At 40.1% G+C, this 18,085-nt stretch overlaps 2 protein-coding genes across 4 annotated transcripts in view; one reads left to right on the forward strand and one right to left on the reverse strand.

Moving 5' to 3' along the window:
- The window catches only part of LOC140535544 (sialoadhesin-like), a 73,015-nt gene extending 68,697 nt beyond the window's left edge, over nt 1-4,318 (forward strand). Inside the window, 7 exon segments of the mRNA XM_072656944.1 lie at nt 651-857; nt 1,003-1,257; nt 1,355-1,615; nt 1,704-1,794; nt 2,331-2,376; nt 3,515-3,768; nt 3,856-4,318. Of these exon segments, the coding sequence (XP_072513045.1) occupies nt 651-857; nt 1,003-1,257; nt 1,355-1,615; nt 1,704-1,794; nt 2,331-2,376; nt 3,515-3,768; nt 3,856-3,934 (1,193 nt within the window). The 3' untranslated portion in view covers nt 3,935-4,318.
- Nucleotides 4,161-11,029, reverse strand: LOC140536185 (CMRF35-like molecule 7). Of its 3 annotated transcripts, none has more exons than XM_072657873.1 (6): nt 10,944-11,029; nt 9,730-9,822; nt 8,777-8,845; nt 5,465-5,569; nt 5,366-5,391; nt 4,161-5,284 (listed from the first exon to the last, which is right to left on the reverse strand). In XM_072657873.1, exons 1-6 carry the CDS (start codon nt 10,987-10,989, stop codon nt 5,105-5,107), a joined length of 519 nt encoding a protein of 172 aa, XP_072513974.1. In that variant the 5' UTR covers nt 10,990-11,029; the 3' UTR covers nt 4,161-5,104. The 3 variants fall into 3 exon arrangements, with proteins under 3 accessions (XP_072513974.1, XP_072513973.1, XP_072513972.1); XM_072657872.1 differs by having other exon boundaries at nt 9,730-10,053; XM_072657871.1 differs by having other exon boundaries at nt 9,730-10,056.
- Between the last annotated feature and the right edge of the window lie 7,056 nt (nt 11,030-18,085).

The raw sequence follows: 18,085 nt of genomic DNA on the forward strand, positions 1-18,085 counted from the left end.
TGATCTGTTAAAATCCTGAGAAGTGAGCTTGTCATGAAAGTGGGTCTGGGAGGCCATCCGAAGGTGTTGGCTGCTTAGGGAGGTGAATGGAGACAAGGAGGATGGGCCCCCCGGTGAGGCTTGGTTGCTCTCAAGGTTTCTTCCTCCAGCTCTAAGGGAGTTTCTCACCTTTGGCTGTTCACTGAGGGTTTTACATTTTTATGATTGGTTAATCTTCTGTACTTTTACTGATTCCTGTAAGGCTGCCTTGTGACAATGCCAGTTGTAAAAAGCACTATGCAAATAAATTTGATTTGAAGACCTACTTGAGACCCCTGAGAGGTCATGTTTGTGATGTTGTAGGTAATTGATGTGAGTGAATGGAAGATTATGTGTAACCTTAACTGGTAGGTGTAGGATCTTGTCAGTCCTAGTGAAAGCATTGCTAATCGGATCATAAACAGCCATGGCTACATAGGAAGGGAGGTGCCTACCTGACCGAAGCTTGAGATGTAGTGGGTAATTAGAATATGGGCAAGGGGATGGTCTGGGTCCCATGGATAACCCTAGTTGTTAGGTTCAGGATTTTGTCATCTTCCTGTAAAATTTCCATGTAGAAGGTGGCTTATTTGAACACCCTAATAAAGTGTAATGTGTCATTCTACCTCTAGATGGCCCAAAGAGCATGTCAGTGTCCATCAGTCCCTCTGGTGAAATAGTGGAGGGCAGTTCAGTGATTCTGACCTGCAGCAGTGATGGAAACCCACCTGTGCAGAAATACACCTGGTTTAAAGGAACATCATTAGTAGCAACAGAAGAGACCTTCACAATGGAGAAGATCAGCTCTGTGGACAGTGGAGAATACAAGTGTAGATCCAGTAATGAACACGGACGGAAATACTCTGATACTGTAACTCTGAATGTTCTGTGTAAGTACTGGTTTACTTGTTCCTGCTTCTGCATTTCATAACAATTCTTCTCTGCAATGTGTTGATGCTCTCCCTCTTGTTCTCTGGATCCTAGATCCTCCAAAGAACATCTCAGTGTCCATCAGTCCCTCTGGTGAAATAGTGGAGGGCAGTTCGGTGACTCTAACCTGCAGCAGTGATGGAAACCCACCTGTGGAATATACCTGGTTTAAAGAAACATCATTAGTAGCAATAGGAGAGACCTTCACAATGAAGAAGATCAGCTCTGTGAACAGTGGAGAATACAAGTGTAGATCCAGTAATGAACATGGACGGAAATACTCTGATACTGTAACTCTGAATGTTCTGTGTAAGTACTGGTTTACTTGTTCCTGCTTCTGTATTTCATAACAATTCTTTTCTGCAATGTGTTGATGCTCTCCCTCTTCTTGTATTCTGGATCCTAGATCCTCCAAAGAACATCTCAGTGTCTATCAGTCCCTCTGGTGAAATAGTGGAGGGTAGTTCAGTGACTCTGACCTGCAGCAGTGATGGAGACCCACCTGTGCAGAAATACACCTGGTTTAAAGAAGGTGGAAGCTCACCTGTAGCATCTGGACACAATTATAGCTTTACCTTGGACTCTAAAAGCATTGGAAGGTACAGCTGTGAGGCTCAGAATGGACCCGGATCTAAAAAATCGGATGCAGTACTGCTTAATTTTAAAGGTTGGAATGACCAAGCACTCCTGTATGACAGATTGATCATAATTAATATCAGTATTAAATATTGAACAGTGATGGTTGTTTTTTACAGAGGTGCAGCTCGATGTTACTCGTTACGTCATCGTTTTGGTTGTGGTCGGGTGTGGAGTTTTGTTTCTTGTTCTTGTCATTTTGTTGATAAGGTAAGCACATGTACTGTGGTTTATGTAGTTTATTCAGAAATAAGCAATGATGAACACTGTACCCCTTACACTATATGTCCAATTATTTGTGGACACCACTTCTTATGAATGTATTTATCTGCTTTGAGTTGTCCCAGTTTGCAAGTACACACAATAGAATAGTACTACCAATAGAATAGCCAATAGAATAGGACTCTGGAGCAGATAAGCATGACCCATGCTGCCTAATGCTGCCTTATGCCAGGTGTGGGCTAGAGTGTATAAAGCCCCCCAGAACTGTGTTCTCTGGAATGATGGATGATCCTGATGCTCTTCCAAAATCTAGTGGAAAGTCTTCTTCTTTTCTGGATGGTAGAGACAGTTACTCCAACAAAAGCAGGATCAACTCTTAATACCCTTGATTTCAGAAGAAACAATTTATAAGCAGGTGTCCTAATACTTTTGTCCATATAGTGTACATGCTATATTACCTCTATATTATGATTTATATTGAGTAAATGCTTATGGTTCCCTTTGTTTTGTTTTGTTTTTCTCAGGAGAAAGAGAAGAGGTCCTGTAGCTGAAGACCCTAAATCAATACAGGCAAGTCACCATAACTGATCAGAACTGACTGTTCAGATGCTTTAGCACATCTCTGAACCATTGTCTTCCTCTAGCCCACGCTTGGCATTAGGCAGCATGGTGCCAATAGGTTCATGTCTATCTCCTCCAGAGAGTCCTATTCTATTGGCAGTACTTCTTCTCTACAGGGACTAGACAAGCTATGTGTGTGTGTGTAGCTGAATGCATTCATTAGAAGGGGTGTCCACAAACATTTGGACACAGATTATTTTTCACAGATGTGACTATATAGCCTATTTCCAGCCTTAACTGTCTGATTCTGTTACATTGGCTGACAGACTGATGACACACTAAAAACAAAAAGGTTCTACAAGCGAAAAACTGTTTCTAAGGTTCTAAGAAAAGCCATAAAAGAACCACTTGGGGTTCCATAAAGAATCATGTTGTAAAAGATTGAGTGTGAAGTGTGACTTTTAAAAAGAGAAACTTCAAAATGAGTCTAAACCTAAAGGTTCTTCAGACTAACAGAGAACCCGTTCTAGCACCCTTATATTTTTAGAAGTGCACCCACCAGGTACCCAGACCAGTTATGATCTCTTAGACTCCCAGCATCATTGGGGAGTAAACCGGTGATCCCAATTTTGCAGTTATATTTCAAGTGCTTTCACGATCACTATCTTAGTGTGCTTTTGATGCCACTTACCAGACCGACCAGCAGGCCCCACACCAGCGGCACACCCTCCTACCACTGCTACTTGTTTAATGACCATGTTCAAACCTAAATGGACTCGTAACAATCTGCACTAATAATATCACCACTATTAACTATCTGCTGTATCTGGTTTGGTCATTTTTATCAATAATGTTTAAATAGTTTTGACCAGAGGAGGACGGGTTGGGTCCCCCTTGTGAGTCTTGGTTCCTCCCAAGGTTTCTTCCTCCAGTTCTGAGGGAGTTTTTCTTTGCCACTGTCGCCGCTGGGGTCTGCTCACTGGGGTTTTTTGATCCTTCATGTCTTACGTTATTTCTTTTTTGTCTCTGTCTTTTATTAATTACTAATTATGTAAAGTTGCTTTGTGATGACAACAGTTGATAAAAACTATACAAATAAATTTGACTTGACTTGACTGACTTTTGATTTGTATCATCATCATCTCAGGAAAACATCTACAGCAATGTAGCCATGAGAGCTGCAGCAAACGACCCACCACCAGATGAAGTTGATGATTATTTCTATGCCACAGTTCAACCCCCCAGACCGAAAAAAAACAGCAATGAAGTGAGCTCTGCAGATTCCCATGAGGAGGGTCAGTACGGTAACATCCAGTGCATCCACAATGAAGAAATGCAGAAGAGTGAAGATGATATTCAGTATGCTAGAGTCAGCTTCTCTCCAACTGCTCCAGCCTACAGGTGAGTTAGATCAGCAAAATACATTAATTTGACCTACACTTCTCCTAAATACTTTCCAGATCACATTTAGATCATTTCTGGTTACAGGTCTGCTGTGCCTGAGGATACCGCTGTGATCTACAGCGGTGTGAAGTACACAACATCTGAAGAGCTGTTCATGACCTAAGTTGAACAATAACATTAGGTGGTCAATCAGCATGACCAGTTTGACCATCCATTCTGGCCTTCCAGACAGGTGTCCTTATACTACAATCACTTAGGACACACTCACTGCACTCAGTTGCTCTCCATTTCTCTGACTGTAAGACTAATAGCACCAACTGCCTGCTGGACTTCTGTTGAATTATGTCATTAACTTTAAAGAGGATAAATATTTATGCAATCACTTATTTTACATTTTATATTTTGATTTAATTGACATTACTCTGTAGATACATGTTTTCACTTCACAATAAAGAATTTTGCAAAAAAAAAAAATTATAAAATCAATAAAAGGGGAAAACATCCAAGGATCAAGCCTGTTTACCACCCTGTTATTTTACCTCACAATAAAACATACCTTTATTTCTTTACATGGGGTTTGTAGAAAAAAATTAAGCTCTAATTTACTGGCTGGTTTTTAAGCCACAACAACATCCAACAGCAGATGTGCAGCATATCCTAGCCTAGCATAGCATAGCTACAGCGGTAACAACACTACTACAGTTATTACTTATTGCCACCTTGCCCTTAACACATAAGGAATAGCCAACATCACTAATCCATTAATACTATCGGTTTTACTACAAATGAATATTAGATAGAACACTAGAAAAGTAAAGATCTGCCAATTAGCACACCCGTTCATAATCCCCCCCCAAGCAATGCTCCCGACTTCAGGAGGGTAAGGACTTCACAACCGTCTCCCCCAAAATATGTGAAGCCAGTCCCCACCTCTTTTTGCTGGGCAACTTACACACTCTGTGGAAAGTGCCGGGTCCCTAGCTCCAGCGCACCAGCTAACAGGCGCCTGTTCCAGTCAACATTACTTAGGAGTGATGAGAGGAGAGCGGGCTGTCTATGCACCCGGACAGAGCATGGAAAATTGTGCTCTCTCGGATTTCGGCTGCTGATGGCAAAGCAGCATGGCTCAGGATTTGAACTTGTGCCATAGTGGCAGCTATTTAGACCACTGAGCCAATCTGAGCCCTGATACTGCAGATCTTTACTGTTCTTCAGTGATCTTTTCTTTTTGAGCTTTTGAGCTCAGAGAATACAAACAAGGTCATCATTAATGTTTTACAAATAATTAACAGACGAAAAGGTCAAGTGGAGTTAATTTGGCTTTGACTCGATCTCATTGGCTAGCACTGGAGACTAGACTGTCATAAATGAGGTCTGACTGGGTGCTTTCAATTTGTAGCATCTGGTAGACTGGATTTGATTGACTGACGCTGAGCTCCATGTTCTGGTAGATTGAACTCATCTTGTCTGGGTTCTGGTCTCCAGGTGTGGTCTCTAGATGGTCAGTATTGGTCTGAAAACAAGACTATTAGACTGTTAAAATAGGCCTGGCACTGGTTTGTGAAACGTTTGTGAAATTTAAACTCCAACTCACCTGGCCTCTCGTTAACAGTGAACAACCTGTGAAGAGAGCACAGGTTTAGGACTCCAGGTTGGCATTTGAGTATGCTTTTTATTTGTTTTGTATTTTTACCTTGTAATACACTAACGATATTCTCCTGGCGATGGTGAAGCATCAGAGACACAACCAGGATGAGCAGCACAGCAAACACACAAGCAGGAATGTAGTTCTGTCGACCTGTGTGGTGATCATCACTGAACATCACTACTTTCAGTGTTACTCTCAAGTTACATTCAGTTTACTGGTTCCTACAGTAACATTAGAATAGACAGTACATTCCAGACTCCTCCTGGAGGAAGGCAGGCATTTCCAGGTCCCATCCAACATCAGCTGATCCCAAAACGGTGCCCTATTTCAAGTATCCAGTGCATTGTCACAATCAGTACTTTCAGTAGCGTGCAAACATTGTACCTGAGAATAATTCCCATAATGCACCACAGCTTTTAGATTGAAGGTAAACATCCAACACTGCTCCAAATCGCTTACGAATCTCGACAATTCAGTGTAGTGAACAGTAAAAGGCCCTGTATTAAAATAAAATTATATGAAGCCTCTATTAATTATCTTGAGTCAATGGAGCCAACTTAAACAAATATCCACTCTGTCCTGTAGGTGGCACTAATTTGCCATTTACTATTCATCATCTAATTCCCTTAGATAAGACTGAGAAGATGGTGATCAGTGGTGATAATGCCCCAATTTGCATAAACAAGTTAAATATTGATAAACAACTAGTTGAAATTGCGCAGATTTTTAAAGCTATAGTGAAAGTTGGCTGTAAACCTCAAAATCTACTATCACATCAGATGCCCAATTTCTTAATAGACTGCAAAGAAAGCATGAACCTGCTGAGTAAACTGAATCGTTTCTCTGTGAGCAGAGATACTTCAGAGCTGGTTTACAGGGTTTTGGCATCATTGGGTCTAAGGATAAGCCCAAGTTGAGTTGAGGATTGTGAATATGGCTATTCTTAGGAACTCTTAAGATACTTACTCATTGCTTTGATTTGATGAAGCTAATTTTAGTTATACTGTAATGACTTTAATACAGGGGTGTTTCTTGACCACTTGTACTGGGGCTCCATTAAACTCCTCACCAAGACCCAGCACTGCAGGCTCTGTTTCTCAAAGGGTTTAACAAAACCTTGCTGAAACAGTTTGAATGGATGCTGAATGAATGAAAGTTGAGCTACGAGTTTAGCAGGCTGTGTGTGCCTCATTATAAAATGACTCATGATGGGTCAAGTTTTTTTTAGCTGGAGTCGATCATGGTTAAACTGGATGGAGTGGAAACTCTGGTCAGTGTGTTTGGGCGAATTATGGGTGTATTTAGGAAAGGGCAGCAGCCATTGATTACAACATGGCCGGACGTAATGTCGAAGTGTGATAATGGTCTATCAACTGACATGACTGAAAGTGTTAGTTCCTGTAGCACATTTCCGTGGCACCAGTAAACTGGGTCTATAGACGCCCTTGTTCTGATACCCGGTGGATCCGAAGCTGGTGTGTTTTTATGATATTTATTTATTGCTTATATTGCGCAACCTGGTGAAGCTAAAGACAAATGGACCATGGACAATAACGTTTTCTGCACTGTTCTATTCAAGTGCTGTAGGTTGTGTGTCCATGATTGGGCCTGCAACCACAAAATCAGACTTTGTTTTGAACTAAATCTATGAATACTATGGTTATGAAGTTCTCCAGAAAGCTGTGGCTGCTTTCTTTAAAGATAATACCTCTATAGTCGTGTGCTTCAGTTTTTTATTAGCCTCAGTTTTGCAAACAGTTGTTAAGAAAGAACAGTTCAGTGTTCAACTGATCAGTGTCAAAGCACTTCTGGGCATCGGTTTAGACTGGTCAGATTCTTTATCATTTCGTGTGCGGAAATGGAAAATTCAGGTCCAGAAAGTAAAAGGTCAGTGGTCAATCAAACCAAGCCCAAAGTTTCCCCTTCAAGACTGTGTGACTGATTATGAAGCACATAACTAAAGCCTACCTGCTGCCTTGTTTCCTGTCTCTCTGTCTGTCATCCACTGCTCATGACTGTCTCTGTCCTGTACAGATTTAGCATGTGTTGCTTAGGTAAGAGTTTTAGATAACGTTCGGAAAGTCTTAGTCATCCAGAGAGTGTTTGACTTCTCAGTACCTGATGACTTTCTGTTCCTCCGACTGTCTCTGCCCTGCTGGCAATAAACTGGGATGACTCTGAAAGGCACAGCGAGTTCGCTTATACTAAACTACACTCTTAAAAGAAGGGAACAAAGCAGCCCAGAGCCAGAGAAGAGCAAGAGAAGAACAGATTATGGTTCCACAAAGGACCATTTTTTTGTTGTAAAGTTTGAGCAGTGTGAATATTAGGGGAAAAAAGTGGGCATAAAGGTTCTAGACCAATTTAAAAGGTTCTCAATGCACCTTCACTATGCCGCCTCGGAAACATCTCATGAACGGTTTACAAGTTACAACCACCCTTTGCTCACCTTTACAGAACATATCAGAACATTGGAATTAATTTGGCTTAGTACTTTACAGATGCCTTGTGAGTTTATTTATATATGCCAGCTGCATATATAAATAAGCGAGCACACCAGTCACCTGTAGCAGAGTGAAAACCACGGACATGGGCAAAGGATGCTATTTAACTGATGTCCAAAATCTTGGAAACTGCTAACTTTGTGGGGTGTTCTAGAGCCACTGTTGTGAAGGTGTACCGAGAATGGGCTTCTTGTACTTTGAGTGCCTCCCAAAGGCATAACAAGTGGTATGGAGCTATTTCTGAGCCACTGTAGAGCAGCTGACCTCTATAATAAGCCAAGGGTGGTTATTCCCACCATTATGTAGGTGTCAAGTCAAGTCAAGTCAAGTCAAATTTATTTGTATAGCGCTTTTTACAACTGTTGTCGTCACAAAGCAGCTTTACATAATTATTACTTAATAAAGAACAGAGACAGAGAAGAAAGAAGAAATAACATGAAGCGTCAAAGACCCCCGTGAGCAAGCCAACGGCGACAGTGGCAAGGAAAAACTCCCTCAGAGCTGGAGGAAGAAACCTTGGGAGGAACCAAGACTCACAAGGGGGACCCATCCTCCTCTGGCCAGACTGTTTTAAACATTAATGATAATGGTCATTATATTCGGACAAATATAGATTACATATACAAAATTATTATTTAATTGGGATGTATGGATAGTATGTCTATATTTATGCAAGGTTATATAAATAGACCTGTGTGTGCAGGCTGAGAGATCTTGTCTGGTCCAAAAAGGGAACTGAGATGAAAGTGTTTCGGAGAAGGGAACATTTCGATTTTGCTCTGCTGGCACCGCAGATGCTAAATTTACACAGCAACTTAATTCTATTTGTGTGTGCCGGCATGGGGGGTGTTACCTTTAGTAGAGATCTTGGCATCCAGATTAGGTAAAGGTGATGTTTCAGGTGGGGTAGTGACCTGAGGAGCTGTATGAGAGAAAAAAAAGTGAGAATCTGCAGATAGCATTCAGACCCTGGAAAGTCTTCAGACCCTTGTTACTTTTTTCACATGAAGTTGAGGAAAGAAAATCAGGTTTTAAAAATCAAGCACTCAATGCCTCATAATAAAGGGAAAACAAGATTTTAGGTTTTTTTAGTTTTGGCAATTTTTTTCTGTTTCCACTGGGGTATTGGGAGCTAGAGGTAGGAAACTTGATTTGAAAGTGTCTGAAGGCTTTCAGATTATATTATACATATACAGTCAAACTGGAAAGTCTGCACACCCCTTACACCTTCTCCACATTTTATTACATTACAAAATTCAACAGTACCCTCAAACATCTACACACAATGGCCCACAATGACAAACGTGAAATAAGGTTTTTAGACATTTGTGCTCATTTATTTAAAAAATCAACAAATGTTCCCTTTAATATGGCACCCAAAAATGAGCTGAGGTGCATTTTGTTTCCACCGATACTGCTCGATATGTTTCTCCAAACATCGGAATCTAAATGATGGGCTAAAATGTCTAAAAACAAGTGTGCCAAGCTTGCAACCTCTTTTCCAAGATGTCCCAAAGCTGCCAAATTATTTGTTGCTGAAGTTGCACATTTTCTAAAAAAAAATTGTTTTAGTTTGTAATTATTTGCAATTGTGTGTAGACCGTTGTAGATATTTGTAGATGTGTCTATTGTAGAATAAATCTGTAATGTAATCAACAATAGAGAAAGTAAAAGGGGTGTATCTATCTATTTCATCAGTGTTACAATGTGCTACATTGTCTTTCAAATGACCCACAACAAGTGGGCAATAAATAGTGTATTTAGCAATAGTTGTAGAGTTAAGCTGTGGTAATAGTGATGTCTTACCATCCAGCACTTTAAGAACAAACTCATAAAACGTGTCCGGTCCAGACCTCTCCACCCCACACCAGTACCTTCCAGAATCTGACTTCCACAGCCCTGCAATGGTGACAGTGAAACGCCCTCCGCCTCGGTCATACAGCAAGTATCGCCCTTTCTGGGCTACTTTGCCCACTCCTATAGATCTGATGAGCATGTCACTATTCTTGCAGTTCCATCTGCAAAGGTACTTGATGTTTGTACTGGCCCATCCGTGAGTGCAGGAGATGTTCAGATGTTCATTCACTAAGCCTTCAATTTCAGGAACAGCAAAGACCTCTTTCCTGATGGCTGCTGAAACAAAGTGCCAATCCTTCAACCTTTAGACTTTGAATTAATTTAGTTTCAACTGATTTTTGCTATGCAAAAACCTTGTCACAGTTTCTGCTGTTTTTCCACTTTCAACAAAATGTGTATCTTAAGATTTCATGATAAATGAACCAATTTCAAATATTTATTACCTTAACTTCCATTGGAAGTGCAATAAGCTTTTTTCCTTCTGCAGTAAAGTTGATGTTTTGGAGATATAAGCAAAAGTATTGTAACACTTGCTCAGTCATTGTTACTTCTGAAATCATTTAATCATTTTTGTAAAAAAGCTCTAAAAACGTTTGGAGTAACTATGTCCACTGTCCAGTGAAAAAGATTTTCTACTAGATTTTGGAGGAGCATTGCTCCAAATTCAACAGTAACTAGAGCATTAAGTAAGGTCAGGATGCTGGATGATCACAGCCCCACCTCACCCCCTGCTTGTCCCGAAAGTAATAGATGGAGAACCATCCATAATTTCAGAAAACACAGTTCCACTGCTCCACAGCTCAATGCAGGGAATCTTTATACCCCTCTAGCCCACGCCTGGCATTAGGCATGGTGCCAATGGTTCATGCTTGTCTGCTCCAGAGAGCCATATTCTTTTGGCAGTACTTCTCTACAGAGACTAGAGAAGCTGTGTGTGCATTTGCACATCTATGTCAGCAATGGGTGCAACATAAAGAAGCTGAATGCATTCGTTAGAAAGGGTGCCCACAAACATTTGGATATATAGTGTACAAGGTTTTTGAGTGGCAGACAGAATAAATACATCATAGTTACGGAATAATTCATAGTATTTAATGAAAAATATATATTTAATAATTTACTAAATAACACTTAATATGTGAGAAAAAAAAAAATGAACTTACCAAAAAGGAGACAGCTGAGAAGATGAAGCATGATTCTCACCTGCATCGTTAGTTTGAATCGTTACAGTGTGTGATGTGGAGGTTAAACCTCTATGTGAACCAACATGTGAACTGGCTTCTGCCTTTAAACCACAAGGTGAATGGTTTCACTTTGAATACACAGTTCCTCAGCAGACGTGCAGGGTCTACATGTCTGATGTGAGCAACAGAAAAATGTACTGAAGAGCATTCACCTGTGCTGGGAAAAACACAGCCATTTATACATACATCTTTCACATTATTTCATATATACAAATATTTATTAAGTGTAAATGTTCTGTAAACATTAAACAGCGTCCAACTGCATATTTGGATAAGGATATAATCAACTGCTCTGTTCTCACAGACGGAGTCAGATTGATCTTTGTTGTCTATGTTTGCAGACTAAATCCTAGTTGGTCAATTAGTCTGACTGATCCCAGTTGGTCCAGTTCCTCATATAGACTAATTCTAGTTGATCGAGTTGGTCAAATTATACTCATAGTCTGAGTATGGTTGAGTCTATTTGATCTTAGTTGGTCTAATTCTACTCATAGAGATTTTCTGATTTATCCTAGTTGATCTAATTCTTCTTCTAGACCACATCTGATTGATGTCTGTTGTCTACTTGTTCTCATTTACTGAATCTGATTGATTTTTATTGATTGTCTATTTGTTCTTATAGACGGAGTCTGATTGATCTTTGTTGTCTAATTCTTCTTAGACAGAGTCTGGTTGATCCCAGTTTGTCAAATTTTTCTTATAGACTGGTTCTGGTCTTTGAAGCTCTACTTCTCATAGATGGAGTCTATTTGATCTTTGTTGCTGTAGTTCTTTTCATAGACCGGATCTGATTAATCCTAGTTAGTCTACTTTTTTAATTGATAAATTAGTCTAGCTGTAATCATACAGCTATGTATCTGTTTCAGATATGTCTGTTTTCATATTCAGTCTGTACATGGTCTTTGTTGCAATAGCATTTCTTATAGTCTAATTGGTCTTGTTGATCAGACTACTTTCTGCCATAGACTGAAAGTGATTTGTCTGTTTAATTTGACCTTTGCTCAGGTGCCTACTTGGTCTTTATTGGTCAACCTGTTCTCATAGAATGAATCGAACTTACTTGTAGTGACCTACTCATTTTGATTAGCATGAGTCTGGTAGGTCTTTACTGGCCGGCCTGACCTCATACTAACAGAGTCTGATCACTGGCCTCCCTGTTGTCCTAAACTAACTCTGCTTAGTCAATTTTTCCTGTCTACTTTTCATGGCTGGTCTTTTTGCCCTTAAAATGTTCTAATAGACTGGGTCTGGTTGGTCTTGATTGGCGTCCCCGTTCACATGTTACATTGATGTGTTCACTAAAAATCAACACTAAGATGATTACCAAAGCCAAAGGCCAACATTCACTTTCCTCCTACTTGCTGTAACTGTAGTTTTCACTTCTGCAAATGTGTAAAGTCAAGATATCCACGTCAAGAACGCCACAGTGGTAAATGTCACACTTTCATAGTCTGATAGAGATGGGGGACTTTCTTCCTTTTCTGTTATCAAGAAAAAAGTTTTGTCTTTTTTTAACTATTCTTTCCACACATTCGAAGTTGAGGTCAATGTCTTTGCACCTTTGTCTACCAAAGTTTTAGATTGTAGTATATACAAGTACTGTAGATTTGCTGGTACTTGAATATGCTCGCAGGCAATTGTGACCTGTTCCTTTGTTGGTCATTATTGGTTGGGTTGTAACTGACTTGGCCTGTTTTTCTCTGCTGAGAATGGTCTCATTTTAGATGTAGGCCTTTGTTTTGAAAGAAAGGAAAAGCAAAGAAAGACTAGACATGGTCTTCACCTCACTGCTTCTGCCACCTCTGTATTATCTGTCTGAATAACTAGGACATTTTTATGCATATTCTAATGATAAAAAAGTTTACACTACACTGTATGTACTGCTTTAAACTGTTGGTTACTGTCAAGCATGGCAATATTTGTCTACACCTGCTAGTATACATTAAGAGAAGAGAAAGACATAAGTGAGAAAGAAAACAAAAAGATAAATCATAGAGTTACACAGTACTTTTGGCCTTTTGTATCTCTTGCAAAGTGTGAGCTTGATGTTGAAAATTTTTTACCACACCTTTTAGTAAACACTGTTTTTGATACCCACTTGGGCACAACAGCTGAACACAGAAGAACTGCTGTGATAATCTGATCACATTTATTGACAAGAGCGTTAGTATAGTCAGGATGTTGGGTGATCATCACCCCCCTCACCTCATCATCCCCAACCAACTCCCCAACTAATCCCAACCATTTTGGATGGAGCACCATCCATCACTCATTCCAGAGAACACAGTTCTTCCAATGCTCCAAAGCTCAATGCTGGGGGGCTTTATACCCCTCTAGCCCATGCCTGGCATTAGGCAGCATGGTGCCAATAGGTTCATGTTTATCTGCTTCAGAGAGTCCTAAAGGTGATAAAGGTGCATAAAGGTGCACGTATTTGTCACTGTACAGTGTACACTGAATGTGTCCTCCGCATTAAACCCATCTGGTGGTGAACACACACACTCACACACACTCACACACACGTGTTAGGGGCAGTGAGTACACACACACACCCAGAGCGGTGGGCAGCCAACTCCAGCGCCCGGGGAGCAGACAGTTGGGCTCAAGGGCCCAACAGTGGCAGCTTGCCGAGCCCGGGAATCGAACCCACAACCCTGTTATCGATATCCCGGCGCTCTAACCGCTGAGCCACCACTGCCCCCATTCTATTCTATTCTATTGGAAGTACTTATATACAGGGACTAGACAAGCAGTGCATGTGCATTTGCACATCTGTGTCAGCAATGGGTGCAACCTAAAGTAACTGCATGTATTTATTAGAAGGGGTGTTCATAGTCCTCCAAAATCTGGTTGAAAGCAATCTTCCATGGACAGTAGAGACAGTTACTCCTACAAATGCAGGATACACTTTTTTCACATTTTTTTGGAGGGAGTACTAAAAGAGCAGGTGTCCCAATACTTTTGTCCATAAAATGTATGTAAATAAATAATGCGTTGTTGCAAAAACAATTAATTTAAGATGAGCTGTTCTTGTTGCTGTGGGAATGCTTAAATTTTACTAAAGCCTTTAGCATCACACATCTGCATTGTGTAAATACATGTCCCAGTTCTGCAACGTCTACAAGTCACATAAGAGCAATAAAGAAAAACGAAAAGGACAACACACGTCTTTTCACCATAAATGTTTCCCTGGGAAGGAGGGAAATGTAGCAGTTGGGATTTGGAGCTAGCGACGGGTTTTTGTGACCATATTTCTATTAGCTAAAGGTAAAGTGTGGGGAGTGTTTGTGCTAACCTGTGCTAAAACACTGGGCACCTTCAGGTCCAATTGGAAACCAAAAGGTCTACTATAATCCTCCTAAAAAATTAAAGGTGCTAATAAGGGTTCTTTTGAGTGATTCTATAGAGAACCACTTGTGGTTCCATTCAGTATTAGTAGTAGTAATTTGTAAAAAAAAAAAAATATATAAAAATATATATAAATATATATATATATAAAAAATAAAAAAAAATATATATATATATATATATATATATATATATATATATATATATATATATATATAAAGAACATTTATACAGGTAAAAAACTTTTATATGAAATTAAGGTTCCTTCTCACAAAGTCATTCTTATTGGAACTACCGATAGTTCTTCTGTGAAATCACTCAAATAACTTTTTGTAGCACTTTTTTTTAACAGCTTGAACGGTCAATTTTTGGCAAGATGTTTAATATTCCTTCATTAGAACAGATTCTACATTGATCTGGTAAAAATGATCAATAAAAATGCATTGGTTGAGTCCGTGTTTTTTTTTTAATTCACATGGTAGAATTATAGGTCTAAGTCCCTCCATCCTATCATCATTGGAGATCACTGGATAATGAAATAGGTAAAATTCAATGATGTGTCATTTAGTGGTTTGATATCTGTGTGGTTGGTCTGCACAGTCACTTCTGTTGCGACTGAAGAGAGATGAGCTCCTTTCTGCCATGCAAGTGTCTTTATTCTCACGATCCCACTTCTGACATGCTTTCAAAGGGGAGTAGTGGCTCAGCAGTTAGAGCACTGGGCTACTGATAACAGGGTTGTGGGTTGGATGCAAGCTGCCACTGTTGGGACCTTGAGCAAGGCCCTTCCCTCTTTCTGCTCGATGGGGCTGGAGTTGGCTGCCCACCACTCTAAATATGTGTGTGTGCCAAAATGTAATTGTTTTTTTTTTTTTGGATTGGTTAAACAAAAGAAGTCCCATTGTGGATTTAGAAGCTACTAGAAGATGACTCTGGCAGATATTACCGTCACTGGGTTTCATGACACTTTCTGGGATGAAATGGGATAGCAGGTTTTAAAGCTCAGGTTGTTTCTGGTATTTCAGTGACATCATGATGAAGGTGACTGCAATGCTAGATAAACTCAGCATGGCTAAAAAGAGGTCTTAACAGTGTGGGACCACTGTAAACAATAGCATTTACATTTCAGCCCCAACAAAGACTAAGACAAGTCAATAATTTAGCACCTTTTAACCTGGGCAGCAAATACGGGTAATGTTCTGGTTCTAGAGGGAACATGCACTATATGTAGTTTGTGGACACCCCACCTTGTCCCAAAAGTGTTGGATGGAGCACCTGTTACAGGATGGGGGTGGGTGTGGACCCAAGAGCAGAGCTCCTGGTTTGTTTGTTTATTTATTTATTTTAAGACAGCTAGATAGCTAGATAGATAGCTAGATAGATAGATAGATAGATAGCTTTACCACTGTACTACAGCGGAGGTGGAGTAAAACCAATGCCCTTGGCTCAGCTCACACTTAAACATAGTCTCAGAGCTTTTATGCAGAGCCCAGCAGGTGTGTCTCATCAGCTGTAATTAGTGCTGGGCCTTCTGGGAAATGGAGTTTTCAGAGCTGCTCCCAGCTGCTTTCATACTACACTGCCCTGGCCCCCTGCTGGTGACATCATTCCACTGCTCCACAGCTTAATGCTGGGGGGGCGTCATACCCCTTTAGCTTATGCCTGGCATTAGGCAGCATGGTGCCAATTGGTTGATTGACCGTAATTCTCTACATGCACAGACAAGCTATGTGTGTGTGAGTGTGTGTATTAGAATGGCTGTCCACAAACATATGAACAAATAATGTAACTAGTCACACTACTTCTATTACCAGAAAATAGCCCCACCAGTTTGTACAGAGGCCCCAGTAGTTACTGAGTAATAAGGCTGGCAGTGTTAAGAGGTTAAGGGCCTTGCTCAAGGGTTACAGTGGCAGCTTTCTACAATCCACAACCTTGTCATCAACAGCCTGGTGCTCTAACCACCGAGTCACGACTGCCTCTAGAAAAAGCCAGCGTTACACCAAAACAGTGAGTGAGAAATTCAACACTGGACAATTTGCTGTGTAGCCTGAAATGCTCCTGGATACAACTTATCAACAGTCTTAATGTAGTTGACCGGTTCTTGTAAATGATTAGTTTTTTGAAAACCAGCCAGAGGCTTGAACTTCCCCGTTTTGAGGTAGTGATGCAGGATGTAAGTTGCCATGGCAATGATTTGACATTTATCTCTTGTTGAGATTACAGTGGAAAGGAAGGGTAGATGTTAAGTTCGAGGTTTCTGTGAAAAGTGTCTGGAGTTTGTCAGCAGTAGATGGTGTTGGCTTTAGGTGATGGTTCTTATCTGTGGGTCAAGTTTCTGCAAATGTTGCAACACCTTTCTAACTGGCTTAATTTTCAGAAACATCAAATATATTAAGGTTTATATTTTAAAAAAATCATCAGTTTCTATACCAACACACTGGAGAATTTCATAAGACATAAGTAATAAGTCATTCGGATTTCATCTTGAATGAATAAGTACTGAAAGGATAGTGGAAGAGAAGAGTTTTAAGGATTCAATCATTTCTGAATCTGACCCAATGGTGTGGAGCATAGATTTGATCTGATGTGTTTGATCTGTTGTGATGTTCCAGACTTAACATCTTTCATTGTTTCAACGTCTCTTTTTTGGGCTAAATAAAGTCCCTGATGGGCCAACCCATTTAGCCCCCCCCAAAAAAACAATGTCCATATGATATCTGGTGGGTGGGCAGACTTGATATAGTAGATTTGATCTGGTTGCTTGATATATGATGTTCCAATCCAAAGTTTAGATCTTATTGTTTACTGTTTGGTGTTCAGGATATTTATAGGTTTTATGTAAATTTTGGATCATACACATACACACACACACGGACAAAAATGTTGGTACCCCTTGGTTAATGAAAGAAAAACCCACAATGGTTACAGAAATAACTTGAATCTGACAAAAGTAATATGAAATAAAATGGAAATTAACCAATGAAAATCAGACATCGCTTTTGAACCATGCTTCAACAAAAGTATAAAAAAATAAACTCATGAAACAGGCCTGGACAGAAATTATGGTACCCTTAACTTAATATTTTGTTGCACAACTTTTTAAAGCAATTACTGCAATCAAACGATTCCTGTAACTGTCAATGAGACTTCTGCACCTCTCAGCAGGTATTTTGGCCCACTCCTCATGAGCACACTGCTCCAGTTGTCTAAGGTTTAAAGGGTGCCTTTTCCAGACAGCATGTTTCAGCTCCTTCCAAAGATGCTCAATAGGATTTAGGTCAGGGCTCATAGAAGGCCACTTCATTTCTTGAGTGTTTTTAGCTGTGTGTTTTGGGTTATTGTTGCAAGACCCATGACCTGCGACTGAGACCAAGCTTTCTGACACTGGGCAGCACATTTCTCTCTAGAATCCCTTGATAGTCTTGAGATTTCATTGTACCCTGCACAGATTTAAGACACCCTGTGCCAGATGCAGAAAAGCAGCCCCAGAACATCACAGAGCCTCCTCCATGTTTCACAGTAGGGACAGTGTTCTTTTCTTGATATGCTTTCTTTTTCTGTCTGTGAACATAGAGCTGATGTGCCTTGAAAAAAGTAAAATTTTTGTCTCATCTATTATCATAGGACATTCTTCCAGAAGCTTTGGGGCTTGTCAACATGTAGTTTTGCAAATTCCAGTCTGTCTTTTTTATGATTTGTTTTCAATAATG

The sequence above is a fragment of the Salminus brasiliensis genome, chromosome 15 (assembly GCF_030463535.1).
Source record: "Salminus brasiliensis chromosome 15, fSalBra1.hap2, whole genome shotgun sequence".
NCBI classification, from domain to species: Eukaryota; Metazoa; Chordata; class Actinopteri; order Characiformes; family Bryconidae; genus Salminus; species Salminus brasiliensis.

Bases quoted from the DNA above. Each gene is read 5' to 3' on its own strand.
- LOC140536185 (XM_072657871.1), bottom strand. From the start codon at position 10,989: ATGCAGGTGAGAATCATGCTTCATCTTCTCAGCTGTCTCCTTTTTG. The intron at 8,846-9,729 runs GTAAGACATCAC...TCTCTCATACAG, and splicing joins TGTTCTTAAAGTGCTGGATG to CTCCTCAGGTCACTACCCCA. The intron at 5,392-5,464 runs GTAAAAATACAA...CTCTCTTCACAG, and splicing joins TATCGTTAGTGTATTACAAG to GTTGTTCACTGTTAACGAGA.